At 42.2% G+C, this 25,387-nt stretch overlaps 1 protein-coding gene across 1 annotated transcript in view; it reads left to right on the top strand.

Moving 5' to 3' along the window:
- The first annotated feature begins 5,485 nt into the window (after window positions 1–5,485).
- LOC130113743 (rapamycin-insensitive companion of mTOR-like) overlaps window positions 5,486–25,387 on the top strand; it is a 29,417-nt gene continuing 9,515 nt past the window's right edge. Inside the window, exons 1-18 of the mRNA XM_056281362.1 lie at window positions 5,486–5,534; window positions 5,650–5,697; window positions 7,629–7,726; window positions 13,455–13,519; window positions 14,390–14,521; window positions 15,826–15,889; window positions 17,457–17,583; window positions 19,120–19,289; window positions 19,816–19,883; window positions 20,737–20,804; window positions 20,941–21,023; window positions 23,319–23,406; window positions 23,630–23,720; window positions 23,881–23,947; window positions 24,221–24,301; window positions 24,433–24,533; window positions 24,892–25,057; window positions 25,212–25,313. Of these exons, the coding sequence (XP_056137337.1) occupies window positions 5,486–5,534; window positions 5,650–5,697; window positions 7,629–7,726; window positions 13,455–13,519; window positions 14,390–14,521; window positions 15,826–15,889; window positions 17,457–17,583; window positions 19,120–19,289; window positions 19,816–19,883; window positions 20,737–20,804; window positions 20,941–21,023; window positions 23,319–23,406; window positions 23,630–23,720; window positions 23,881–23,947; window positions 24,221–24,301; window positions 24,433–24,533; window positions 24,892–25,057; window positions 25,212–25,313 (1,668 nt within the window). The remainder of the gene's footprint in view (window positions 5,535–5,649; window positions 5,698–7,628; window positions 7,727–13,454; window positions 13,520–14,389; window positions 14,522–15,825; window positions 15,890–17,456; window positions 17,584–19,119; window positions 19,290–19,815; window positions 19,884–20,736; window positions 20,805–20,940; window positions 21,024–23,318; window positions 23,407–23,629; window positions 23,721–23,880; window positions 23,948–24,220; window positions 24,302–24,432; window positions 24,534–24,891; window positions 25,058–25,211; window positions 25,314–25,387) is intronic.

Below are 25,387 nucleotides of genomic sequence, written 5' to 3'. Positions count from 1 at the left end.
TTTCTCATCCGGCCAATTATCCCTCTCTTTCGAGCTTTCCCGGTCGCTACTCCACCCCCTATGCGGATCCGGGGAGGGCTGCTAGTACCACATGTCTCCTCCGATACATGTGGAGTGGCCAGCCGCTTCTTTTCCCCTGACAGTGAGGAGTTTTACCAGGGAGATGTAGCGCGTGGGAGGCTCACGCTATTCCCCCCAGTTCCCCCTCCCCCCCGAACAGGCGCCCCGACCGACCAGAGGAGGCGCTAACACAGCGACCAGGACACATACCCACGTCCGGCTTCCCAGTTCCAACCCGCAGACACGGCCAATTGTGTCTGTAGGGACGCCCGTCCAAGCCGGAGGTAACACGGGGATTCGAACCAGCGATCCCCGTGTTGCTAGGAAACAGAATAGACCGCTCCGCTACCCGTATGCCCCCGACAAGACATTATCTTGCACCCGTTTTAGGGCAGAATATCATCGTTTTGTGGCCTTTGAAATAGAAGCACCGCTGAACCTCTGCTCCGTGATAATCTGTCTAATCCATCATATGACACAAAAGGTCCGTATATACCTTATATGTTCTTATTTGTTTAGTGATCACATTGTATGTGTTGCTCTCATTCTTATCTTAAACTGTAAAGATGCCATCTGAGGATACAACTTATTTCCTCCTGTCTTTTCGTCAGTGCCACTTTCTCCAAACCATATAACATAGCTGGTCTCACAACCATCTTGTAAACCTTCCCTTTAACTCTTGCTGGTACCCTTCTGTCGCAAATCACTCCTGACACTCTTCTCCACCCACTCCACCCTGCCTGCACTCTCTTCTTCACCTCTCTACTGCACTCCCCGTTACTTTGGACAGTTGACCCCAAGTATTTAAACTTATACGCCTTCGTCACCTCCACTCCTTGCATCCTCACCATTCCACTGTCCTCCCTCTCATTCATACATAGGTATTCCGTCTTGCTCCTACTGACTTTCATTCCTCTTCTCTCCAGTGCATACCTCCAACTCCCCAGGCTCTCCTCAACCTGCAGCCTACTCTCGCTACAGATCACAATGTCATCCACGAACATCATCGTCCATGGAGATTCCTGCCTGATCTAATTCGTCAACCTGTCCATCACCATTGCAAAGAAGAAAGGGCTCAGAGCCGATCCTTGATGTATTCCCACCTCCACCTTGAACCCATCTGTCATTCCAACCACGCACCTCACCACTGTCACACTTCCCTCATACTTATCCTGCACCACTCCTACATACTTCTCTGCCACTCCCGACTTCCTCATACAATACCACACCTCTCTCGGCACCCTGTCATATGCTTTCTCTAAATCTACAAAGACACAATGTAACTCCTTCTGACCTTCTCTATACTTCTCAATCAACATTCTCAAAGCAAACATCACATCTGTAGTGCTCTTTCGTGGCATGAAACCATACTGCTGCTCGCTAATCGTCACCTCTCCTCTTAACCTAGTTTCTATTACTCTTTCCCATGACTTCATGCTGTGGCTGATCAACTTTATACCTCTGTAGTTGCTACAGTTCTGCACATCGCCCTTGTTGACCATGATTATGCAAATCCTAAATGCTTTGTAATTGCTCATTTTAATGGTTGCTGTCATGTTGGACTTTCTTGGGAAAATAACTGCCTTCAATACGGCAGCCAAATGCAAAATAAATAAATAAATGAACATAAATCAGGCAGGTAGTAGTATAGCAGCATGTTTGCAGAAAAAGTGATGTCGTGGCTAACAAGCCGATATGGCAGATGAAACTCACGGACGACCTTTACCAACACACGCTACAACATCAACAGCTAAAACCCTGGGTCAACAACACTTTTTTAGTTCAGCCCTGGGGAAGGTGTTGACACAACAACACTACTGACCGTTTCATTTCAAATGGGGTTTTTCCTTTGGGATTTCTAGGCCTCAAACACCACTGCAATTGCCATGGTGTGCATAGGTGTCAGCAACAAAACAACTCCAGGACTGTAACTTTAATAAGTGCCCTATATAATCATCATCCCAGCTGTTCACGCTTATATCTGTCGTCACTCCCTCTGTTTGCCGTATTTAAAGAGACAGGGAATAGCTTTTGATTGTATAACTGATCTAACTGATCATACTTCCTCTCTAATTCAGTTACGGGCAAATGTAGCGATCTATTCCGTTGCCTACCAACACGGGGATCGCCGGTTCGAATCCCTGTGTTACCTCCAGCTTGGTCGGCGTCGTAGTGGGGGGAAAAAAGGGGGAAGGACCTCCCATGCGTTACGTCCCCCGTGGCGAAACTCCTCACTGTCAGGTGAAAAGAAGCGGCTGGCGACTCCACATGTATCGGGGGAGGCATGTGGTAGTCTGCAGCCCTCCCTGGATTGGCAGAGGGGGTGGAGCAGCAACTGGGACGGCTCGGAAGAGTGGGGTAATTGGCTGGATACAATTGGGGAGGGAAAAAGGGGGGGGGGTAAAAAAAGTGAATTTGCAAAGGTCAAGTAGTGATGAGTGAGACTTTGTTATTCATATGATAGTTGTGTACTCCCATCACCAGCGACCTGGAATGGGAGACACACTCAACTGATGTCATCAAGCGAGCTCGCCAGAGGATATTCTTCCTCAGACTGCTCCGGAAGATGATCATCTCCTGGAAAGTTCACACCCAGTTCTACAGAGCCACCATGGAGAGTGTCCTCACCTCCTCCATCAGTGTGCGGTACCCCCGCATCCTCTACCCACATCAAACACAGACTGGAACGTGTCGTGCAAACAGCCAGGCGGCTCACAGGTCAGGAACACGTGCCTGTGAGTGCTCTGCACGATGACAGAGCCAGGAAGCGGGCCAGTATAGGATAGTGGCGGACCCATCACAACCACCTCACTGCCTCATCAGAAAACTTCCATCCAGCCGCAGGTTTTGCTCCATCAGGACCAGGACCACCAGACACTTGAACAGTTGTCTCCCTAAGGCCATCACTCTCCTCAATAACCCATCTTAGCTCCCACTTCATCCCCCGACCACCCTCCCCACACACACCCACCCACCCACCCACCCACCCAACCCTGTAGGGACAGTACAACCCCTATTATGGACCCAACCGTCATGTCAGGACTGCACAATATGCAGCATACATTAGTGTATATATTTGTACTTAATTTGTAATTTGTGACAATGGGCTATACAAATAAAATTGACTTGACTTGACTTGTACATATATTCTTATGTATGGTGATTTTATTCTATTGTGTTTCTCATTCTACTCTCACTTTTACTTAATTCTTATTCTGCTTTTTTTTCTTTTGTCTCACTACGCTGTATCACCAAGTCAAATTCCTGTGTATTGCACATTAAGCAAATAAAGCGATTCTGATTCTGATCCTTATCACACGTACCCACTCCCTTCCCTTTCTCTCCAGAGGCTCACTGGGCTTTATGACCACACGTTTTCTGCAGACGCATGTCAGACTTCAACTTTATTGAGACTTTTTTCCACTACACCTGTACAATTTCTCCATTCTGTGAAACCGCACTCATTCTCGCATGTATTCTTCGTTGTATTAGAAACACGCCTGAATTATAAAATAAAAAACACTAACACAGCACAGTAATAAGTAAGTTGAAATTTGACAGTAATTCCAATTCAAAGAGGAGTTCAGAGGTCATAACTCATTGACCTCATGACTCAATGCAGAATCAGGAAATAATAGTAATAATGACAATAAAAATAATGAATAATCTTTTCGGTAACACTTTAGTATGGGGAACATATACACCATTAATTAGGTGCGTATTAGCATGCAAATTAGCAACATATTGGCTCTTCATTGGTCTTTATTAAGCACTTATTAATGCCGTATTCTGCATGGCCTTATTATACAACCAGTAAGCCATTAACTATGAGTTTTCCCTCTATAACCTCAGAATTATTGCTTATCAGTAGTACCATCTCAATATGCTTTGCTTAGTATGGACTTAATAAGGTGGTAGTACCACAAGAAGAGTTATTCTCCCTTACTAACACGTAATGAATATGGTCTGTTCTTACATAACAAAACACAGAAGTACAAGTGTTAATAGTGTTAAATTACTCTAAATTAAGTTTTTGTTACTTAGAATATGTTCCCCATACTAAAGTGACATCTTGATCATTACTAATTCACTAGTAATTAAGTTTTTTTTACTTAGAATATGTTCCCCATAGTGTTACCATCTTTTCTTATTGAGCACCTTGCATCTGAAACAAGCAGAAAAGTTAAAATAAAGTGTTGTCAGCAGAATTATTCTTGTAAAAGACCAATAAAGGTGATCACCAGTTAGAAAAAAATCTAATGTGGCCAATTTTTTTCCCTAATTATATGCATTGAAACTGACTCATAGCTGTCCTGTCCCTGTTTTTCTGAACTGTCCCCGGCAAGTCACCTTTACATGTCCTCTCTTCTCATGGCCTTGACCCCTTCAAATGTTTTTTTTAAATTAACTTTATTTCAAACACAATACATAGTATCAAAAGAAAACAAAACATCAGAATCATACAGATGAATCATTGAGAAAACAAAAAGAAAAGTAGTGTCAAACAGAAAAAACCCCAAAATGAAACAAATCTAACAAATAAATGAATTAAAATCATTAAACATATTGCAATCATTCATGATTTGATAGCTTTTTTTGTTTTGTGAGGAGGAAATCGTTTACACACATATTGCTACATTTCTTTCATAAACACAAAGAATCGAGTTTATTGTGTGTTTGTGAATTTACATTTGTGAACGATGCGGAATTTGGCGAGAAGTACAATTAGAATAATGTGGAAAATGCATTACCGTTGCAGCCAAATACATTTCTAGAGTAAAAAGCAAAATCTGAGAAAATGTTGTCAACTATATAATTATTAACATCTTCCCACAGGCCGCAGAACATTATGCACAATTTCAAGGCCAAAATAAATGGGAGCAAGTTTCAGGATGTGAGTCAGAGAAAAAAAGCAACCTATGCCACTCTCTGACTTTTGTAAGACATGCTTTACCGGATAGCATCTAGGGATCAGCTTAGATTGAACTTCCTTTACCTTATTTGTTAGAAGGAACTTTGCGGTGAGGACCAACCCTGTTTTTCCCCAGTCAAGCACACGAGCAAAGTTGCTCCAATAAAATGCTGCTGCGGGACTAGAAAACCACGCTGTGCTGAAACAAAGCCCTTATTCTGGAGTCCACATCTCTATTAAAAGAAAAACAAACTTTCCCTAATGGAGACTGAATTGGGTCAGGGGGCGACCCTGGCAAGGGCAGAGAGTGGTCAACACTCCTAAATAACATGCATGCATGTATGCATGTATGTATGTATGCATGTATGTATGCATGTAGAGCGGACGGGATGGCGGCTCGGCCCCTCCAGTCGCGAGCCCGCATCTTTACGTTGAGACGCCGGCTGCAGCGACAATGCCCGTTTTGTCGCGAGAAGATACGAAGTTTCCGGTGTTGTGTATGTTCCTGGAAACATGGCGGCCAGCTTCCGCGGCCGTCCTATCCGAAGTCTTCGGATGCGAGGCAAGCATGAAAAACTCGCGTCGATGTTATCTGAATTATTGTGTTGTTGTTAAAGCCGTTGTTTTAGGGCGCATGGTGATGTCGGTGCTTTGCGCCGTGGTGTCTTTTTTCACAGGTCGGAATGACAGCGGGGAGGAGAACGTACCGCTCGATCTGACCAGAGGTAAGCAGACGCTTCATCACATCAGAGTGAAAGCGATTATTGTTCAAAATGGATGAGTATCATTTCTACTAATAGTGGCCCTGGGAAGTGAAAATCCGCCTAGCCGGTGCGCTGGTGGGGCTGTTGTCATTGCGCCTTGCCAAATGCATTCAGTGTTCTTTTCAATAACATCGCGTGTGATCTCATAATACCAGGCTTTAGCAAGCTAACTAACTGCGGTGGTTAGCTAAGTTAGCGTTAGCTAGTTGCCACAGCTAACCAGCCGTGATGACGCTCTGTTGTTTTCTTTGGCGAGAGGGCACGATAGCCTGTTATTTAGCCAACCTGTCATAGATGCTGTAGTTGCACGATGGTCACTGCAGGTTATATAAGACATAATGTTGTACGCCTATTAGCCGAATAACGTCAAGATGGTTGGTGTGCGCTATGCTGTCTTTTGGTTTCCCTTAAATAACAGTGACATGTAGCTGCACAATCCGGGAGTATTTGCTCCATCACAGCCAGCGATATGGGTGCATATCGGTTAATGAGAGATAGGATGATTCCTACAAACGTCTTTGCAGCAGCTGCTGGAATGAGGGACAAGGCTTTGTTTACTCACGATTTTCAGAAATCGTTCGAAGGACATTGTAGTTCAAAATTCACGATTCGTAGCAATGATTGGCCATAGGTTTACATACATTACATCAGGACGGTCCAGTCCTCAATTGAAAACAGTCGGAATTGAGACCTCTCTGTGCTTGAGGTGGTTAAACCCTACCTGAACTGAGCCCCACATCTGCTAAATCTGCTCCCCCGACTGCGTACCCAGTCTGTAGTTAATTTTTACTCATTCAAATTACAAAAATAAAAATCATGTTTGCCATTGTCTGTCTGTCTGCCTCTGTCTGTCTGTCTGTCTGTCTGTCTCTTGCTCTGTCTGTCTGTCTGTCTCGCTCTGTCTCTCTGTCTCTCTCTCTCTGTCTCTCTGTCTCTCTCTCTCTCTCTCTCTCTCTCTCTCTCTCTCTCTCTCTCTCTCTCTCTCTCTCTGAGACACAACCCAAACCAAGCCCGAACACTCATTTGCTACAGATTGTCGAAAAGCCACAGTTCCATCATTTCCCAGATCTGTTAACAGACCTCAAGGTCCTATAAATAAATAGCTATGGCTACGGCTGGAAATTTCCAATACAGTGCTAGTTTTATCTCTTTAAATTTGGTATATGCATCATAGTAATACTTTTTAATGACTTCTCATTTCATTTAATTCTATGCTAGGTATCACTTTTGACACTAAGCTCTGCTTATCCACAATGATTGGGAGATTCTTTTTTTTAATGAGGAGAAATTAGCATATGAAATCCTTGAAGCTATTGTAATGTTTCCCACAGCATTCACTTGTTTTGTTGCCATCTCTGTTGTGGAATTTATTTTAAATGTAGAAATAAAAAGGCTAATTCTTGGTAAGGTTCTTGCTTTACTCTCTTAAAATCCATCTCTGCCGCCATAATCGAGAGCATTTGACATCACGGGAATTACATATTACTTTGAGAGGCATGTAAAACGGTAAAACACTTCCTCCTTTCAGCTTTGATAAACATTACTGTCCAGACCTTGTTTTTACTGTACACGTTATTCATTCAACCTTTATTTAGACTCGGAAATATATTGAGGTAGAGACCTCATTTACAATATAGCCCAGCAAAGACACAAACCATACATCCTAGGTGCCAGGAAACACAGATAAGATACTTAGATAAAAAATGGCGATTAAAAATGTAGAAGTACTAAAAAACCAAAACCTTAAGGTTATTGTTATTTGTTTAACCGGCTTAACCAGCTTCCTTCCTGAAACACATCAGTTATGGTTCACTGACTGATTGATATTATGGCAATATAGCTGAATATGTCTTAGTTACAATGTGTTTCTTTTTTCTTTTTTTCTTGTGCAGAGCCATCTGACAACTTCCGAGAAATACTACAAAATGTGGCCAAACCCCATGGAGTCAGTAATATGCGAAAACTGGGCCACCTGAACAACTTTATAAAGGTAATGCTTTAAATTCACATTTCCTTTACCTTGCTTTTTTTCAGTTTTTTTGGATCACTGTAAGTGAATAGGGGAGTTGGGGCAGTAAACTGACTACACAGATACAACTTACCATAGAAAGACTGACTCACTGTTCAGAGATCTGTAGAGACTGCCTTGTTACGATACCCTTCCTCTGTGGCATCGCTGCTGACCTCTCCTTGGCCCTTTCCTCTTGGGTGCTACTGCCAGCAGGTCTTGCTGTGCCTGTCACTGTGATGCTGACAGTGAGTGTAATGGGAGCTCTAGGGATGGGAAAGTGCTCTGACCTAATGTGTGTCAAGAGCACCACTCTTACTTTGAAACCTCAGATTTTCAAATTGCTTTTTTTATTGCTAGAGATGCTATGTAATTATATTATCTTTTATAGTTCACACTGTAAACAGGCCCACATCAACTCTTTAGTCCCCACCACAGGTTACAATAAATGGTTAGTGTGCTGATAGGAAAGGCCGTGTTTTGTTTTTTTGTTTGTTTGTTTTTTGCTGACAAGTGATGTCCTTGCCTTTTTTTGAAGTTTGATTATGCTTTCTCTTCTTGCAGTAAATTTAAGTTGTTCTATTAGTCTGAAAGTTGCACACAGCCAGTCCACAAATTTTGCTTCACTCATTGTGGTCTGGCAGGATTCAACAGGAACTTGTTGGGTTAAGGGCGGCCTCAATCAGCAAACTATAGGGAGGGTTTAGATGATGATGACCAGTGAGCAGTGCTATATTTGGAAATCAGCAGTTTCTGCACTGCTCACTGGTCATCGTCATCTAAGCCTTTCTCATAGTTTGTTTATTGGTCCAATTTCCAGCTGCTGGGTTCAATTGATTATTGGAATAATATTTTGCAGTGAACTGAGTTGAGCTTGAGAGATTTAGGCTGGCTACTTGCGGTTATTCGTCTGATTGGATTGCTCAAAACAGTTGGTCAAAATCTCTCTTAAGGTGTGATGGTCTTGTATCAATCACATTTAGCCACTAGCTTTTTTCCCCCCAAAGCCCTGAATCTGTGATGGCATTTTGGCAGTTGCAAAAATCAATAAAGCTAATAACTTGCTAGCTGATCAAATACATGAAACAACAAAGCTTATCATATTTAAAATGCCACTCACATTCATGTATCTCAAATGAAATCAGAGGCAGCTTAAAAGTAGGATCTGTAAACATCAGGAATTGGTGACCTTTATGCTATTTTTGGAGTTTTACTGTATGTTGCTGTTGTTATTATGTTGTCGGGTTAGCTGTGGGGTGGCGATACCCCTCCTATCCCCAATTTGCCACCTACTGATACCTGCAAGTACAAAGTTTGCAAGGTCTGCGTCACTGCTAAATCATTTTTACAATTTTAGAGCGCTCCATCTTTCAAAAGCATTGCCTATATTACTTGGTTGGTGTGAGTGGCCTTGGGCTCACTTGGACCTAATTTGACACAGCAAGAATCAATAAAAAGTCACTTGATTGTTTTGGCCCAAGATACACGAATTGAGGGGAATGTTTGTTCGCTCGAGTCGAAAAATGTTCAGCTTGAGTGACTATTTTGGTTGTAGTGCACCAATCAACATAGCTCTCTCTCAAAGTCAGTTGGGGACTGAGAGACTCTGCTGGAGTTCCTGTTAAGCTCCATATGCTCACTTTGAGGATGTCGGCTTGCTGTTGTTTTGCCAACTACAAGAATAGAACAGATCAATACAAAACTTTTTATTGCGCCATATCGCCTCTTTCTTCACTGATTTGCACTTTTCAGAATTTTGTTGTTACGTCTGATGTGAACACAGCAAACATGCGAACTCGTGCTTTCATGACTCCACCATAACAAACTTTGTCCCTCACAGCTCACACTCCTTCACATACTATCATTAGCCCTCCCTTCTCCCATCTCAAATCCAACCCACACAACAAACCAAACCAAAACAAAAGGGTGGGCGGAATTGCATAGAGGTTGCTAATTCCCTACATTACAGATTCTACTTTTAAAAGAAAATTGCGAATGTGTAGGTGTGTATGAAGGGAAATGGCTTTCTATCCCCCGCACGTAGACCCTAAGGCTGCAGGATTATGGCAGAAATGATAATCCTGAATATTTTGCTAAATACTGTGATCGCAACTATTAATCCAAATAATTATTCTTGGTTGTCATTAAAGACAATCATGTCATTGCATTTCCAGTTTATGAAAACATGGCACTGCATCATTCATATTCACTTTACTCTTTACCACCTTTTCCCAAAAATGCTTATGTTCGGCTTCTTACTATCTCACCTGTTACTGTTGACTTCTTTTCCTTTGGTCCGATCGGTGTACATTGTGCACTCGAAGTTTGTGATTGGTCAGGCATCATGGAAGTGATTGAAGATCTAATTTAAAAACTTCAGTATTGCAGAATTATATGATTATTACTTACAAAAACATAAAATTCTGTTATCTGATATTATTTGCAGTAATTTGTGCAGCCCTCTGGCCACATCAGTTTTGCTGCATTTCACATTCCATTTAGAAATATCAAAAACATCTTGATGATCGGTCCGCTGTGGGTATAGCACACCATGCATCAGCTCACTGACTTCCACTGAGGGACCAATTGAAGTCGACTGCTTCAAACCTATTTTGACTGTTGGATGCTGACAATTATGAATAGTTATTGGTGTCAGTCTTGCCAGTATGTGTTGGCTTTAGAAAACTAGGCAGCTGGCAGTGTAACAGGCCTAAGGCCGAGTCCAAGTTGTAGTTTTATGCCTCTAGCTTGTGCACCTCTTGTTTGCATCGGAGTGGGGTGTTTGTGTGGGTAACTGACTGACTGACTGACTGACTGACTGACTGACTGATAGAGGAAGAGAGTAAGAACACCAGCCTGCTGATACCTTATAAGGATTCCAGGACAGAGAGTGTGACCTAATCCCCCTGAAGAGTGTCACATGCCCCCACCCCTACCCCCCACCCCCCTGCCTGCCTGGGCCCTGACATCACTGCTGGTCCCAAACAACCCCTTCCTCACCCTGCCTCTGTCCACCTAACTCAGGGGTCAGGAACCTTTTTGACTGGGAGAGCCATAAAAGCCAAATATTTCTAAATATATTTCATTGAGAGCCATATAGTATTTTTAACGTATAATAAATTAAATATGTCTTACTTTTAATGCGACTTCTGGTGCTGCATGGTTTTGCTGATGGTCTTGTAGTCTGGTTCATACGTGGTGAGGTTGAGCTTCATGCAGGCGTTGAGGCTTCCATCAGTTAAACGTGAGCGTAGGTTGGTCTTAATGTTCCTCATATGCGAGAATGACTGCTCACATGCATATGTAGAGCCAAACATGGTCAATACGGCAATACTCACACGCTGCATTGTGTGGTATGTCACAGGAAGCTCGTTCCAAGTTTTAAGAATCAGCTGGTCTTCAGGTTGAAGATTTTTCATTTCTGTCCACTTGTGTTCGTTCCCTCGCCAGCTCTGCTCGCTGTCGCGCAAGACTTTCCAACTCTCCATTAAGTGACTTGAACTTACTCATCCACATGTCTGATGCCTTCAGGTCAGCAACTTCCAGCTCAAAGTCTCCGATAGAGACCCCGGGGATGCATGTCAGGTCGATTTTGTCCACTGCACACTCATGTGGATGAGTGATGAACTTGATAAGACCAGTGCGCGCACGCAATTCTCCAAAACGTGCTTTGAATGACTGCAGGAGATTGGACGTAAAGCCAGCTAGCTGCTGGAGATCCAGATGTTGAGTGGAGTCACTTGCTAAGCATGCATCTCTAAATTGTTGCAGTCTTTCAAAGTGCAGAAGACGACCTGTTTCAATGTCCCTGAGAAAGACTTCCAGCTTGCTTTCAAATGCAAACACTGCTTGTTGAAGGGATGAGATTGTATTTCCAATACCTTGCATTTTCACATTGAGCTGGTTCAGATGGCCAGTTATGTCCACGAGATAGTGAAACTGCAGGAGCCAGTCAGTGTTGTCTAGCTCAGGATGCTTGACGCCTTTCATTTCAAGAAAAGTCCGGATTTCACTCAGGCAAGCTGCAAAACGGCTGAGCACCTTCCCCCTTGACAACCAACGCACGTTGCTGTGTAAAAGCAGACCGGGATAATGATCCCCAACTTCTTCTAACAGAGCTTTAAACTGGCGATCATTTAAAGCTCGGGCAACAATACAGTTGACCACTCGAATGACCAGCGACATCACCTCACCAAGCTCCTGGCCACACGTCTGAGCGCAAAGCGCCTCCTGGTGCAGGATGCAATGAAAACTTAGGATGGCTCTCTTTTCATGTTCACGGAGAAGCGCTACAAATCATTTGTTCTTCCCCAACATACAGAGTGCACCATCAGTACAGACAGAAATAAGTTTATCCATCGCTAGTTTTTTTTCTTTTGCAAACTCCATGAAAGACGTGAATAAGTCCTCTCCTCTTGTTGTCCCTTTCATTGGCAAAACAGCCAAGCTTTCCTCACGCAGTGTGTCACCTGCAGCATACCTGGCAATGATACTGCACTGAGATAGATGGTTAACGTCTGCTGACTCATCTAACGCGAGAGAAAAGTATGTCCCGGCGTTTATGTCCTTAATTTGTGTTTCCTCGACTTGATTTGCCATCATGATGCTACGATCGTGCACAGTTCTTGCTGACAGGGGCATGTCTTTTATTCGTTTGATTAGCTTGTCTTTATTTGGGAAGTCATCAAACAGTTCATTGGCCACATCAAGCATGAATGTTTTGGCATACTCGCCATCTGTGAATGGCTTTCCATTCCTTACTATTGCCAAAGCAGCCGCAAAGCTAGCGGAATTCCTGTCACCTGGCTTGGTCCACACACGTAGTTACTGCTGACTCGTCTGTAGCTCCTCGCATGCCCTTTTCCTGCTGGCCCCCCCTGGAGATTTCCATGCAAATGTGCTTATATTTGACCGTTTCATCGATGCAATTTTATCATTGCATATTAGACATACCGCAAATCCTGCTCTCTCCACGAATGCAAATTCCTCTGTCCACGCAGCCTGGAATACACGGTAATCATCGTCTTTTTTTCTTTTCGCCATCTTTTCCGTTACAAGGGTTGAAGCGGATAAACTAGTTGGCTATCTGATCAAATTGATTTTTTCACCTTTACAATGACCCGGACATGCTCGCGAGCCATTGGTTCCCGACCCGACCCACGGGTGACCCGTGACCCGTGAAATTTATCTTCAAAACTAATTTCTGTTTACTTTAAATGACACAGTATTATTAAGAAATATCACAAGTATTTTAAAATCAGTTCCAAACTGATTTTTTTTCAACTCAAAATTGTCTGGGAGCCATATGCAGTCACCGGAAGAGCCATATATGGCTCGCGAGCCATAGGTTCCCGACCGCTGACCTAACTCATCCTGCTCTACTCTCCCATCCACATTACTCTGTGGTTTAGAGTAGAGAAGAGATGCGATATGATTTCAGCCCTAGAGCCAAATATTGAGATTCACTCTTTTTTATGTTATCAAAGCAATAAAGGCCCATTCATAATGTTGTACTTTGTAAAGGATGGTTCTTCTTAATGTTTCACATGACCAAATGTACTGTTTACACGGTCTCATTGTCGTCATAATGAATCTTAGGAAAAAATCCTCATGGATCTTTGACTTGGGATTTATGCTGTATCAGCGTGATCGTTCTGCATTGCAAGTATCCCAGATTTACTTTCCATGTTGACTTGTCCCTGTGTTGCAGCTGCTATGCAGCATTGGCCACCATGAGGAGAAGTTTGGGTTTACATACGAAGAAATTATCATTTGGTAAGTTCTGTGGTTTCAGCAACTGACCATAGGCGATATTATACCAATCTTTGTGTATTGAAATATGTGTTATGTTCAAATGGTTATAATGCTAGTGGTCAGCTAAGACCTCTTTTAGTCAAATTAATTCAGTTGTTTAACATGTAGACCAGACATAGGCAACTATGTGCCATGGACTTCCAAGAGAATGCAGGTTTTCCTTCCATCTAAATCACTACGCCATGTGATTTCACTCATTGACGTACTATAAACCAAAGACAACAAACTTTATTATGGAAACCTTGTGATTGTGGAAGGAAAACCTGTATACTCTTAGCACTCCATGGCACATAATTGTCTATATGCCTATAGACATTGAACAATTAGAACATTAATTTGAGTCTTATAAGAGAACAAAAATTAGAGAACGCAGATGAAAGGGAAGTAGCCAGGAAATTGCAGTGGTTTCCAAGATGGTAGCAATCTCCATCACATTTGTACAACTTGGAGCACAGAACCGCATTGCTGAAGTACCTTTAATCACGGGAACATACTAAAGGGTATCATGACTTTAAAATAATAGTTACCAGTCATTATGTTGTCTCTGAAATGTTTTTTTTAAAGGAATAGGAAAACATGAGATTAATATAAAAAAAATGACAAAACAAGAAAAATCGCAAACTCCTTAGTTACCGCAATAGTTAGCTAGAAGGATGTAGAAAACTGCTAGCTGTGCTTCATGGAAATAGAAATCAGCATGGTTTGAATGTGTCTTTGACTAATCAGATTACTTGGCTGAGACTACTCATTGTCTCCGTTGATATAACACAAGGTGAAGCTGTAAATCCTGGCCTTTTCTTGACTGATCTATGCCTTATTTGTATTCCCTAGCCTGCGGCTAGCACTGCTGAATGAGGCCAAGGAGGTGCGTGCTGCAGGTTTAAGGGCGCTGCGCTACCTCATCAGGGACACCAGCGTGCTGCAGAAGGTCCTCCGACTACAGGTGGACTACCTAATAGCCAGGTAAGATAGCTTCGTCAGAGGCATCCGGGTAGCGTAGCAGTCTGTTCCGTTGCCTACCAACACGGGGATCCCGGTTTGAATCCCCGTGTTACCTCCGGCTTGGTCGGGCATCCCCACAGACACAATTGGCCATGTCTGTGGGTGGGAAGTCGGTTGTGGGTGTGTGTCCTGGTTGCTGCACTAGCACCTCCTCTAGTCGGTCGGGGCGCCTGTTCGGGGGGGGGGGACTGGGGGGAGGATCGTGATCCTCACACGCTGCATCCCTCTGGCGAAACTCCTCACTGTCAGGGGAAAAGACACGGCTGGCGACTCCACGTGTATTTGAAGAAGCATGTGGTAGTCTACAGCCCTCCCTGGATCGGCAGAGTGGGTGGAGCAGCGACCGGGACGGCTTGGAAGGGTGGGGTAATTGGCCAGATACAGTTGGGAAGAAAAAGGGGGGAAAAATCCAAAAAAAAAGATACCTTTGTCAGAGGTACTGACTCACTATTTGATTAGTTGATGGTCCAGGGCATGTACTATCAAATTAACTGTTTATTCACGCATTTGTCTGTTCCATTGGGAAGTTTCAGTAGTATTTGTTAACCCTGCTACCTGTTAATGATTGATAGATTGTCAGTATATGAAACTGAAATACATGAAGTAGACAGGGGAACACATGGCTAGGCATACAAACCCTGCCAAAATCCATCCATCAATCCATTATCTTGACCGCTTATCCTGCTCTCATGGTCATGGGGATGCTGGAACCTATTCCAGCGGTCATTGGGCGGCAGGCAGGGGACACCCTGTACTGGCCACCAGGCCATCACAGGGCACCCTACTGACAATCAATCCAAATTTGAGAAGAGATTGATAACAGATTAATAAACAAAACTAGCCAAGATTAAGATTTTTCTCCCTCACTCGCTACTTGTTGTAAACTTTGAGAGAAATTCATTTACCTGCTGCAGCATGACACTAAGTAGTAGTATTTTCCATTTTCAAATTAGTCAGTCACTCTTTAGTAAGAACAAAGACATTCTGAGCTGTTTGTATGAAGCATTATGCACACCTATTAACACATGCAACAGTCTGTTCTCATAAACTATAGGTCAAAATTCCAATACACAACACAACCAAAGAGAGCTTTTTTTTTTCATCCATTAAGTACCTCTAAATGACATTGTTACACTCGGCAGCTACCAGGACTCATAAAACAAAAATTCAGCCTGCCTGAGACAAGATTTAATCATGAGTGGTGAGGAGGCAATTTGACTTTCCATCCCTTGATGTAATTGATTGTTCCCCTGTGTATTCTTCAGGTGCATTGACATCCAGCAGAGCAATGAGGGGGAGAGGACTCAGGCTCTGAGACTTGTCAGAAAGGTAGGTAAAAGAAAACTCGCCCTACTCCTTTTCCTATTTTTCATGTTGGCTGGATTGCATGTATAGACAAAAGGGTGGGGATCCTGGTTATACTGATCTGAAAAAGAAACCCCTGACATCTCACAAAAGGAAGTTGCTTTCTGTCAAGACGGTTCAGCCATATACTAGTATAGTGTCACTGTATGTTCACTAGTTTAGCAGCGTTAGTGTCAGTGTGTGGGTGGCTTGCATGAGGCTACGGGCTAGGGTATTTATAGCCCTCTGTAGTTTACTGTAAATATTCCTCAGTTTCTCCCTCTCTCACTCACACACACAAACACAAATACTAACACGCATACACAGAGGTGGGCTCTCATTTCAGGGAAATAACCATTGGCCATACATGAAGTAATATTACCCCATTTTATATGTCATATAGCGTAGCTACTAGGATTAAAAGTATGTTCCTTGTATTATTTATAAGCATTAGATTATAATCAGCGTTAGATTTCTTTAAAAGTTAAATTTAGCTGTGTAAATTTCATCCTGTTTGTCAAATACTTTATTTGCATTCATCATTTTAGCTGTGAAAAACTCACAGATCTTGAAAGGAGTTCACTTGCTCGCTCTTTCACATACTCACGGTGAGCTAATCCCATCTCTATGGGGGGACAAAGAAATAATAGCAAGGCTCTAAAGTTAAAATGTGTGCTCCCCGCTTCGAGAGATTTGGAAAAACAATTTCAAATACAACGTAAAAATGAACAATTCGTTGTTAAGTCCAGCTCAGATGGCTCATACCATTTCTCCTGCTACTATGAGTTGCTTGGCAGCTCGTAAGTGAAATATGTGTTCTGACTACATACAGAATAAAACTGTCCACTGGAGAACTCTTTCAAATAAGCATCTCTAGCACTAACACTGGAGGTGAGCGCTTGGATAGTGCTGTGCGAAAACCCGTTACGGAGTTCTGGCAGGAGCTGCTCACTAGTTATGTAAATTGTGTCTCACGACAAAAGCAATATTCCCCTGCTCTCAGCTCATATTGTAATAATACACATGTACCAACTCAGACAGGTTTTCTGTAATCAACACTATTGATTCATTTTTTTCTTTCACTTGCTCCTATCTGCTTCGATAGAATAGAATTAACTTTCATTTCCTCACCTGACCCAGCCCTCCTTCATTCTTATTGGTTGGGGGTTCTAGAAGTGACATTGATCTTTGCGATTCAGCAAAAGTTGAAATTGTTTCAATTTTGGAAGCATAACCTTTCCTTGGAAAACAATAGAAAAATACAGGATGTGATTTATTTTATAATTTTTTTTCTTAACAAGTCTCTGGTGGACATTTAGAATGAGTTTATTGAATACAAAAGTATCCTGAGGCCCTTAATTGCTTGGGCTTAATAACATTACAGGTTTGCATCTATGACAGTGTGTGTCCTTGTTTTTTTTTTTTAACAGAATGTTTGAAAAGGTAATTCATAACTCAGTTGGGACCTGATGTTTTGCTGCCGTTATCCAGATCGGTCAGACTGGTTTGATGATATGGTTTGTCTAAACCCCCTTTCCCCTCTTCTCTATAGATTATCACAGTCAACGCAATGCTTTTCCCCACCTCCATCACCAATTCTCTCATTGCTGTGGGAATGGATGGGCTACAGGAGAGGGACCGCATGGTTCGCGCTGCCATCGCCATCATCTGTGAGCTAGGTGAATGTCTGGGCCTTGGCTTAAGTGACGCAGATGTGGGGTTAATTATTTGAGTGGAGTCGATCGGCTAAGTGACACTTAAAGAATGTGAACTGCGTGGAGTCGAGAAGCCATTGTTTATTCAACAGGTTAAATCAGGGGTCTGCAACCTATGGCATGCGTGCCCACGGTGGCACGCAAGGCCATTAACATGGGCACGCGGAACAATTCAATAAAAAATATTTTTAATATAATTTTTTGATTAAAAAAATGAATTTTAATATAAAATGTAGCTTAATGGTGCACTAAACTAACAATTCGGTTTAAAATAATACTGAAATCAGTCTGAAATTACACTATTGTTTTTGACAGCAAGAGAGTGCACACAATTGACGTGGTCTATCATACCCCTTCCTCCCCCTCCATCTGATCTGCTGACGAGCGCAGTATTACAGTGATAGTGAAGATGTAGGTTAGCTAGCTAGCTTTCTTTTTAGCTTCATGTCAAGAACAACTGACGATGGCAGAAGCAAAAAAGAAAGTAGGTTGTCTAATATTTGCTTCTTTCAGCCATCGTGGACAAATTCAGATTTATTTCACGAAAGAACCGAGCCGTGTGCACTCTCTGCTGCGAAAATGTTGTGTGTTGAACTTCAAGTGTAAAATGTCATTTTGAAACAGGACGGGACAAAAACTTTAAAGATAAAGCTGAATCAATCCAGAGGGCAGCGACCCAGTACGGGAAGCAAAGCAGCATGTTTACAACCCGATGTGCTGCCAAATACCAAGCTACAGAGGGCAGCTATAAAGGCGTGCAGCGCATTGCTTAACACGGGAAGCCATTCTCCGATGGAGAGTATATAAAGGAGGCTTTCCTCAGCAGTTCAGAGGTCATATTTGATGGGTTACCAAACAAAGACACAGATCATCAACAGGGTCAAAGAAATCCGTGTTTCTGGGAGAACTGTAAAAAGGCGCGTGGCCGAAAACGTAAGGCACCGGTAAACTCTTGCATTGAATGATGCATCGGTATTCAGCGTAGCTCTTGACCAGTGTGGATGTAAACGGCATTCTGCGTTTAGTTGTACAAATAGTAAAGTGTGTGTGTGTGCGTGCATGCGTGCGTGCGTGTAGAGCACAGATCTTCTGGAATGCAGAATCTAGACAGAGAGACAAGCAGCAACAGTAAATAAATAAACAGATAGCTGGCGCTCGGGTCTGTGATTTTTTTTTTTTTTTTTTTTTTTTTTTTACTCTGTAAAGTGGCACGGGACATCCAAAAGGTTGCTGACCCCTGGGTTAGGTGACGATCAGAAAACACAAGGAGTACATAAGGAAATTACAAATTGGTGCTGGTGACTGTAAAATAATTCCAGTGGGCATATGAAAACATCAAAACATATCTCAAAAGAAAAAGTACAGCAGAAATTAAATCAAGATGGTGAGTGAAGACTCAACTTGGATGGATAACAGAATCTAAACGACAACAGAACACGGCTATGTCATCAATGTCACAATCTGTCATCAGTTTTAACATGTCGTCTTCCATCTGTGTAGCCCTGAAAAACCCAGAGGTGGTGGCCAAAAGAGGCGGTCTCAGCACCATCCTGAAGAGTGTGATTGACTGTCAGCTGAGCCGCATTAATGAGGCTCTGATCACCACCATCCTCCATCTCCTTAACCACCCACGTACCCGCCAGTATGTGCGTACTGATGTTGAACTGGAGGTAAAGACACACATGCACACACACACACACACACACACACAAACACACCTCGATATGAACTCAAAGGAAGCTCCTGTTCGTAATCGAGCCAGCGGACTGGGAGTTTTTCCAGTCAGGATTAACAGTATTGGGTTGGCTGTCCCTTTCCCATGGAGCTTACAGAGATCAGTTACATCAGCGCTCTAAGGACCCCGCTCTCTAATACATTGTGCCTGTAAACAGATAGCCAGGAGGTATCTGGTCTGCACCTCAAACCATTTCAACACACCATCGTAATAGCCACACGGGTGTTATATGATATGCATAGCAGGTTTATTATTTGTTTTAAGGTGTCTGTGTGGGAGATTGAGAGATCTGGCAACTTGTTTTTGAATAACTGATAATTATGAAACTTTAAAGAAATGTAATTTACTATTCCTCAGCAATTCATGTGTGTGTGTGTGTGTGTGTGTGTGTGTGTGTGTGTGTGTGTGTGTGTGTGTGTGTGTGTGTGTGTGCGCGCGCGTGCCTACATTCTGTCTTCCAGCAAATCCTTGCGCCCTTCACAGATTTTCACTACCGGCATAATGCAGACATAGCTGAAGGGCAACTCAAGTGAGTGTGTGAAGACCATGTTTACAGTGCACAAAAACACGATTGTCGTGCAATTAGGATAATAATGGAAGTATGGCAGGAGCTTGTGTAACCTGCATTACTCCAACTGTTAGTGTGAACACACTCTTCATTGAAGTAAGCATGATTGTAGTAACATATCTGGAATACTACAATTTTACTTCCATTTAATAGAGACCAGTCAGGACATGTACAAACATTGATCACATTTCTGAGTGTGATTGAGTTGCACATATGCAGTTGGTTGTGTATCTCATACTGCTCTGCTAGACATTTGAATGTCCGCAAAATGACTGCCCCTCACCTGTAAACCGAACGTGCTCATGTAAAATGTAGGCAGTTTTACAGCAAACAGCCAGTTAGCATTGTGACATTTCCATCTGTTCACTCTTCTGTGGTGCGCTATTTTAATCACATCATGTGTCGAGCAAGTTGAGAGTTTGTATTGTGTTTATGTGATAGCCCCTTTGCCATCAGGGCTTCTAGACTTTGGAATGATCAGCCTGAAGAGCTTAGGCCGGCTTATATAGTATCCTCTTTTAAAATCGTGTAATTGTAAAACGTCCTTTTAAAGAATAGCTTTGGTAGAGAGTTTTGAATTTTTTTCCTTTACTTTATTTTTATTTATAAATGTTTTTATTTTTCACTTCTTGCTTTGCTGTTATGCTTTTTTTCTTCTTTTTTTGAACTCTTCTTCATACTTCGGTTGGCTGTAAAATTCTTTGCTGTTGTATTTTGAAAATGGCTATGGAAAGATTATTGCTGTTTCGGTGTGTATGAAACAAAACGGTTTATGTCTATGTGTTGATGTGTTTCTGCTTTCTTGTTTTCTCAGGGAGGACCGAGAGGCCCGTTTCTTGTCCAGCAGGATGGCCATTGTAGCAGCCTTTCGCTCCTGGTCTGGTAAGGGTGTCCAGCACTCTCAATTTCCACATAGGCTTAGCGGTATTTGCTGATTTGGACAATGCAATTATGGATGCTCGATACACACATTACATCATGAGCTAAATGTACCCCCTCTTCTTCTTTGTGTATCCAGGGATTATCAACCTATGCAAGGCTGGAAATTCTGGAATCCAATCTTTAATTGGCTTACTCTGCATACCAAATATGGAAGTAAGGGTGAGTAGTCAAAAAGTGTTGTATAACGTTATGGGTGTTATTTTAACTTAGCGGGGAAGACATTGCTTGTAGTCTGGGTTACTGTCGGTTCTTTTTAAAGTTGGACTTGTGACTATGTGGTGAAACATTTGAATCCAGACAGGGGCATTTGGTGTCTGCTATACTCAGCATGGGCCATGATATAGATAAGCAATATATATATATATATATATATATATATATTAAAAAATTAACCCATTTCCTTAATTCATATGCAGTGTTTAAAGTAGCTGCAACCAAGACTACAGGAACACTCACGAGGATGTTTCTGTTCAACTTTTATATTGCAACCAAACAAGGCCATGTCAGGATTCACAAAAAAATTTATTTTACTCAGAGTGGAAACACATTTTTAAACCCAGATATGAAATTGCATGGAAATGTATGATGATAATGGATGGATGTATGGATGGTTTTATTTCTTTTGTAAAGCACTTTGTAACATTGTTAAGAAAAGTGTTATATAAATAAAGTTTATTATTATTATTATTGGCATTATAATTTATGGAGTAGTGTGGATGCAGTCAAGTTACAGCATACTTATAGTCCATGTTAAGAGATAGAGCAGATGCATGGAATAAAGTAACACGGGGCATTGCAGGCAAAGATTGAATTAAATACAGTCACGAGTGACAGCCAAGTGTGGACATACAGCCATCACTTGTATATAAATTCCAGTTTATAACTTCATAAATGATGTCAAAAGGACACATGTAACCATAACACTTGCTAAGCAGACTCTCTTGAGCAAAGTTAAGGCCACAGTATGTGTGTGGGGGTATTTCAAGGCAGGTATTGCATGGCAGAAGTGTTGGTGAGATCTTTCCCACTGTTTTCTATGGTGTCTTGCTTGTCCCAGTGCTTCTTCATGACACCAGTAGTGTAGTGTTGTGTTGTGTTGTGTTGTGTTGTGTTGTGTTGTGCTCCATAGTAGATGAGTAGCCATAGTGTCATGTTTAGAGAAGCGAGCTAGGTCACCCCTTGAATCCCAGGAGCAGCTGGGACAATCCAGACAGGGAAAGTGATTGAGAGTGAGAGAGAGAGAGAGAGAGAGAGAGACACACACACACACACACACACACACACACACACACTAGGGCTGGGTGATATGACTTCCAATTAATATCACAATTATTTCAAACTTTTACCTCGATTACGATTAATGAACGGTTATTTATTTTATACGTTTTTTTTTTTACACTGCCCTCATAGTTCTCTGACAAGGTCTGTACTGTAATTATGCTGAACTGCTGGGATATTTTTTTCTCATGAAGCATATCTTATATTTGTGATTTTTAAATAATTTAAGGAAACACACACGGATGAAGTATTTATGGCTATTTGTTGAATATTTCAAACAGAACAAAATCAGTTGAAACCGCAGCTTCCATTCATCATCAGTGTGGTGCAACATAAGGCTCGAGTATGGCTCCATCGTTCCACCTGACCAGAGATCAGACGTGGCTGCAGCGTACCGAACAGATTTTAGTTCAGCAGCTACCTTCTCACCACATATTTTGTACATGTTGGGCACTGCTGTTTGGGAAAAACATTTTTGCGATGGCACAGCGCTTCTTTTGTCAAGGGTTTTGGCGACATGTTTAAACCCACTATGATCCACAGCAGCTATGGGAGCCATATCCTTCAACATGTAATATGCAATGGCATCAGTTATTTCTTTCCGTCTTCTTGAATCCTTTGCATATTGTGTGGCATTTGTAAACGCTTGTGTTAGCGACAGCTGCTTTGTGGAAGCACTTTGGCATTTGTTGTCTCTCTTTTTTTGAACCGTGCACTCTTCATATTCGGTAATGTGATTGTGTTCCAAGTGATTCAACAAGTTGGTGGCATTATCTTTGGTTCACTGAAATTGTTTGTCCGCAGTGTTTAGGTTTGACTTCTTTTTATTCTGTGTCGTCTTCACTGAAGCCGAAACGTGTCCAAACGAGGGACACGGCGTTCTTTTCAGGTACAAGCTGCTCGGGTTGAGGCCTATTTGTTGGCTCTGTCTTGGCGCTCGGGTTGTCCATGCCGGCAGCTCGCTTTGAGTGAACTCGGACTAACGTTAGTTGGATGGGGCGGAGGCACGTGACTGAACACGACGTAGTATTTTTTTTTAAAGGGACGGTTCATGAACGCACACATTGGGGAAATTATTACCCGAATCAGTTGATATGAGGTGTTTAGGGTTTAGAATGTGTAATTTGCTTTCTGTCTCATGTTATTTGATAATCATATTAAAATTTCCCCCTACAGAAAGGTTTGTTGGAGGTGCTTTACGAAATATTCCGGCTTCCTCTGCCTATTGTTACTCAAGACTTCACCGAAGCTCTTCTTAGTGTTGGTAAGAAAAAAAACAACTGCTTTATTTTGAGAACTTGGGTGCCATATTACGGAAATATTTTCGCATGTAACTTGCACATTTGTACCGAAAAAACAGTCGCTTCTTGCAATTTGCCTCCTTGGCTTTTCAAGATTAAAAAAAGCCCTCTCAACCCCCCCCCCCAATTCTGTTGGTCCTAATGAATCGAAATAGTTGATAAATTGCACCCTCTTGCCTCCCTCAGACCCCAGTAGGTTCCAGGACAGCTGGAGACTATCTGACGGGTTTGTTGCTACTGAGGCCAAAGTCATCCTCCCCCACCGGGCACGATCAAGGTAAGAGAGATGATATGCAACCTTAGTAATTGACTGTGTCGGGCTTTGATGATGAGAAAATTAAACAACAATAACAGTTAAATGTGGCTGCCCATCATAAATTGCTCTTATATTTTTACACGCTGGGGTAAATGGAATATCCACTTTTTTTTTTTATCAGACCCGATTTGATGGACAACTATCTGGCTTTAGTTCTGTCTGCCTTCATCACCAGTGGGCTTTTAGAGGTGAGCTGACGAGCAATAGCTTTGTGTACCTGTTCTGTGCCTAGATTTTGTAGTCCACAAGTGAGTGTCAAAAGAAATCGCTTGAATTTGGATTTTTATTTGTTTTTGTTTTCTTTTTTGTTTTTTTTTTATGAGTTGGAGCTATTGTTCTGTCTATGCCACTTCTCTCATCTTACATATTTTGTACAGTGTATCCACACTGCATTGGACTTTAGGCTATGGATGTTGCCATTAAGTCGTTTTTTTCCTCCCTCTGTTAACCTACCACTATAGGGTCTTGTTGAAGTAGTGACCAGCAGTGATGACCAGCTTGCCATCAGAGCCACCATTCTCTTGGGGGAATTACTACACATGGTAACACAGACATAAGTGTGTTTGTGTGTGTGTGTGTGTGTGTGTGTGTGTGTGTGTATGTGAATGTGTATGTGTATGTTTGAGTGTCTCTTTGCCTTTTCCTTTTACCACCTTCCTCTTTTTCTTTTCAGGCAAACACCATCCTTCCTCATTCCCACAGTCACCACCTGCACTGCCTTCCCACACTCATCAACATGGCAGCCTCCTTCGACATCCCCCAGGAGAAACGACTGTGAGTACAACACGCACACACACACACACACACACACACACACACACACACACACATACAAATGAGAAAACTAGAAAAGATATGTATGTGTGTGTGTTCTCATCGAAAACTATATTGCATTTACTTGTGCACTTTCCTGGTATATTCAGTTTTTCCTGCAAAACCTTTTGTTTTCCTTCTCAAATGGGCTGTGGCCCTTTGATGAAAAAAAAGAAAGGTAGCATTCCTATAACTGAGCCTAACATGTTTTCTGAGTAGAATTCTATAACACTCCCTCCCTCACCCAACGACACACCGACCGCTAAATTCATTCAGGGCTACTGTATGCATAAACTGTTACATAAACTGTATGTTGCAGTCGTGCGAGTGCAGCTGTCAATAACCTTAAGCGGTTCCATGAGAAGAAGAAGCGAGGATTGAAACCACACAGCCTCTACCTAGACCACATCATCCGAAAATCTGTGCCAGGACACAACCGCCGAGAGTCACACACACGCAGTCACAAGGACATCTACGCCATCAAGGTACACTGGAAATGTGCTTTTCTAAGTTTACACTAAAGCACACTGTAATTTAATGGTGTTGAAGGGCAGCGTAAATACCTGCACTTTTTGTCGTCGGTTTACATGATTTATGTGTGTGTGTGTGTGTGTGTGTGTGTGTGTTTGGGTTGTATAGGACACTGAGGAAGCATTGATGTTGAACCTTAGAGACAGTCATATTCTCAACCACAAGCAGAATCTGGAATGGAATTGGCTTCTCATTGCCACTATTCTCAAGGTGAGATTTATTCACAGATAAGACTGAAGACTTCAAAATGAACTTGAACTTTCGTATGTGACACACACTGATGT

This window comes from Lampris incognitus, chromosome 1, assembly GCF_029633865.1.
Source record: "Lampris incognitus isolate fLamInc1 chromosome 1, fLamInc1.hap2, whole genome shotgun sequence".
In the NCBI taxonomy this organism is placed as follows: domain Eukaryota; kingdom Metazoa; phylum Chordata; class Actinopteri; order Lampriformes; family Lampridae; genus Lampris; species Lampris incognitus.
This window is presented reverse-complemented; position numbering and strand designations above follow the sequence as displayed.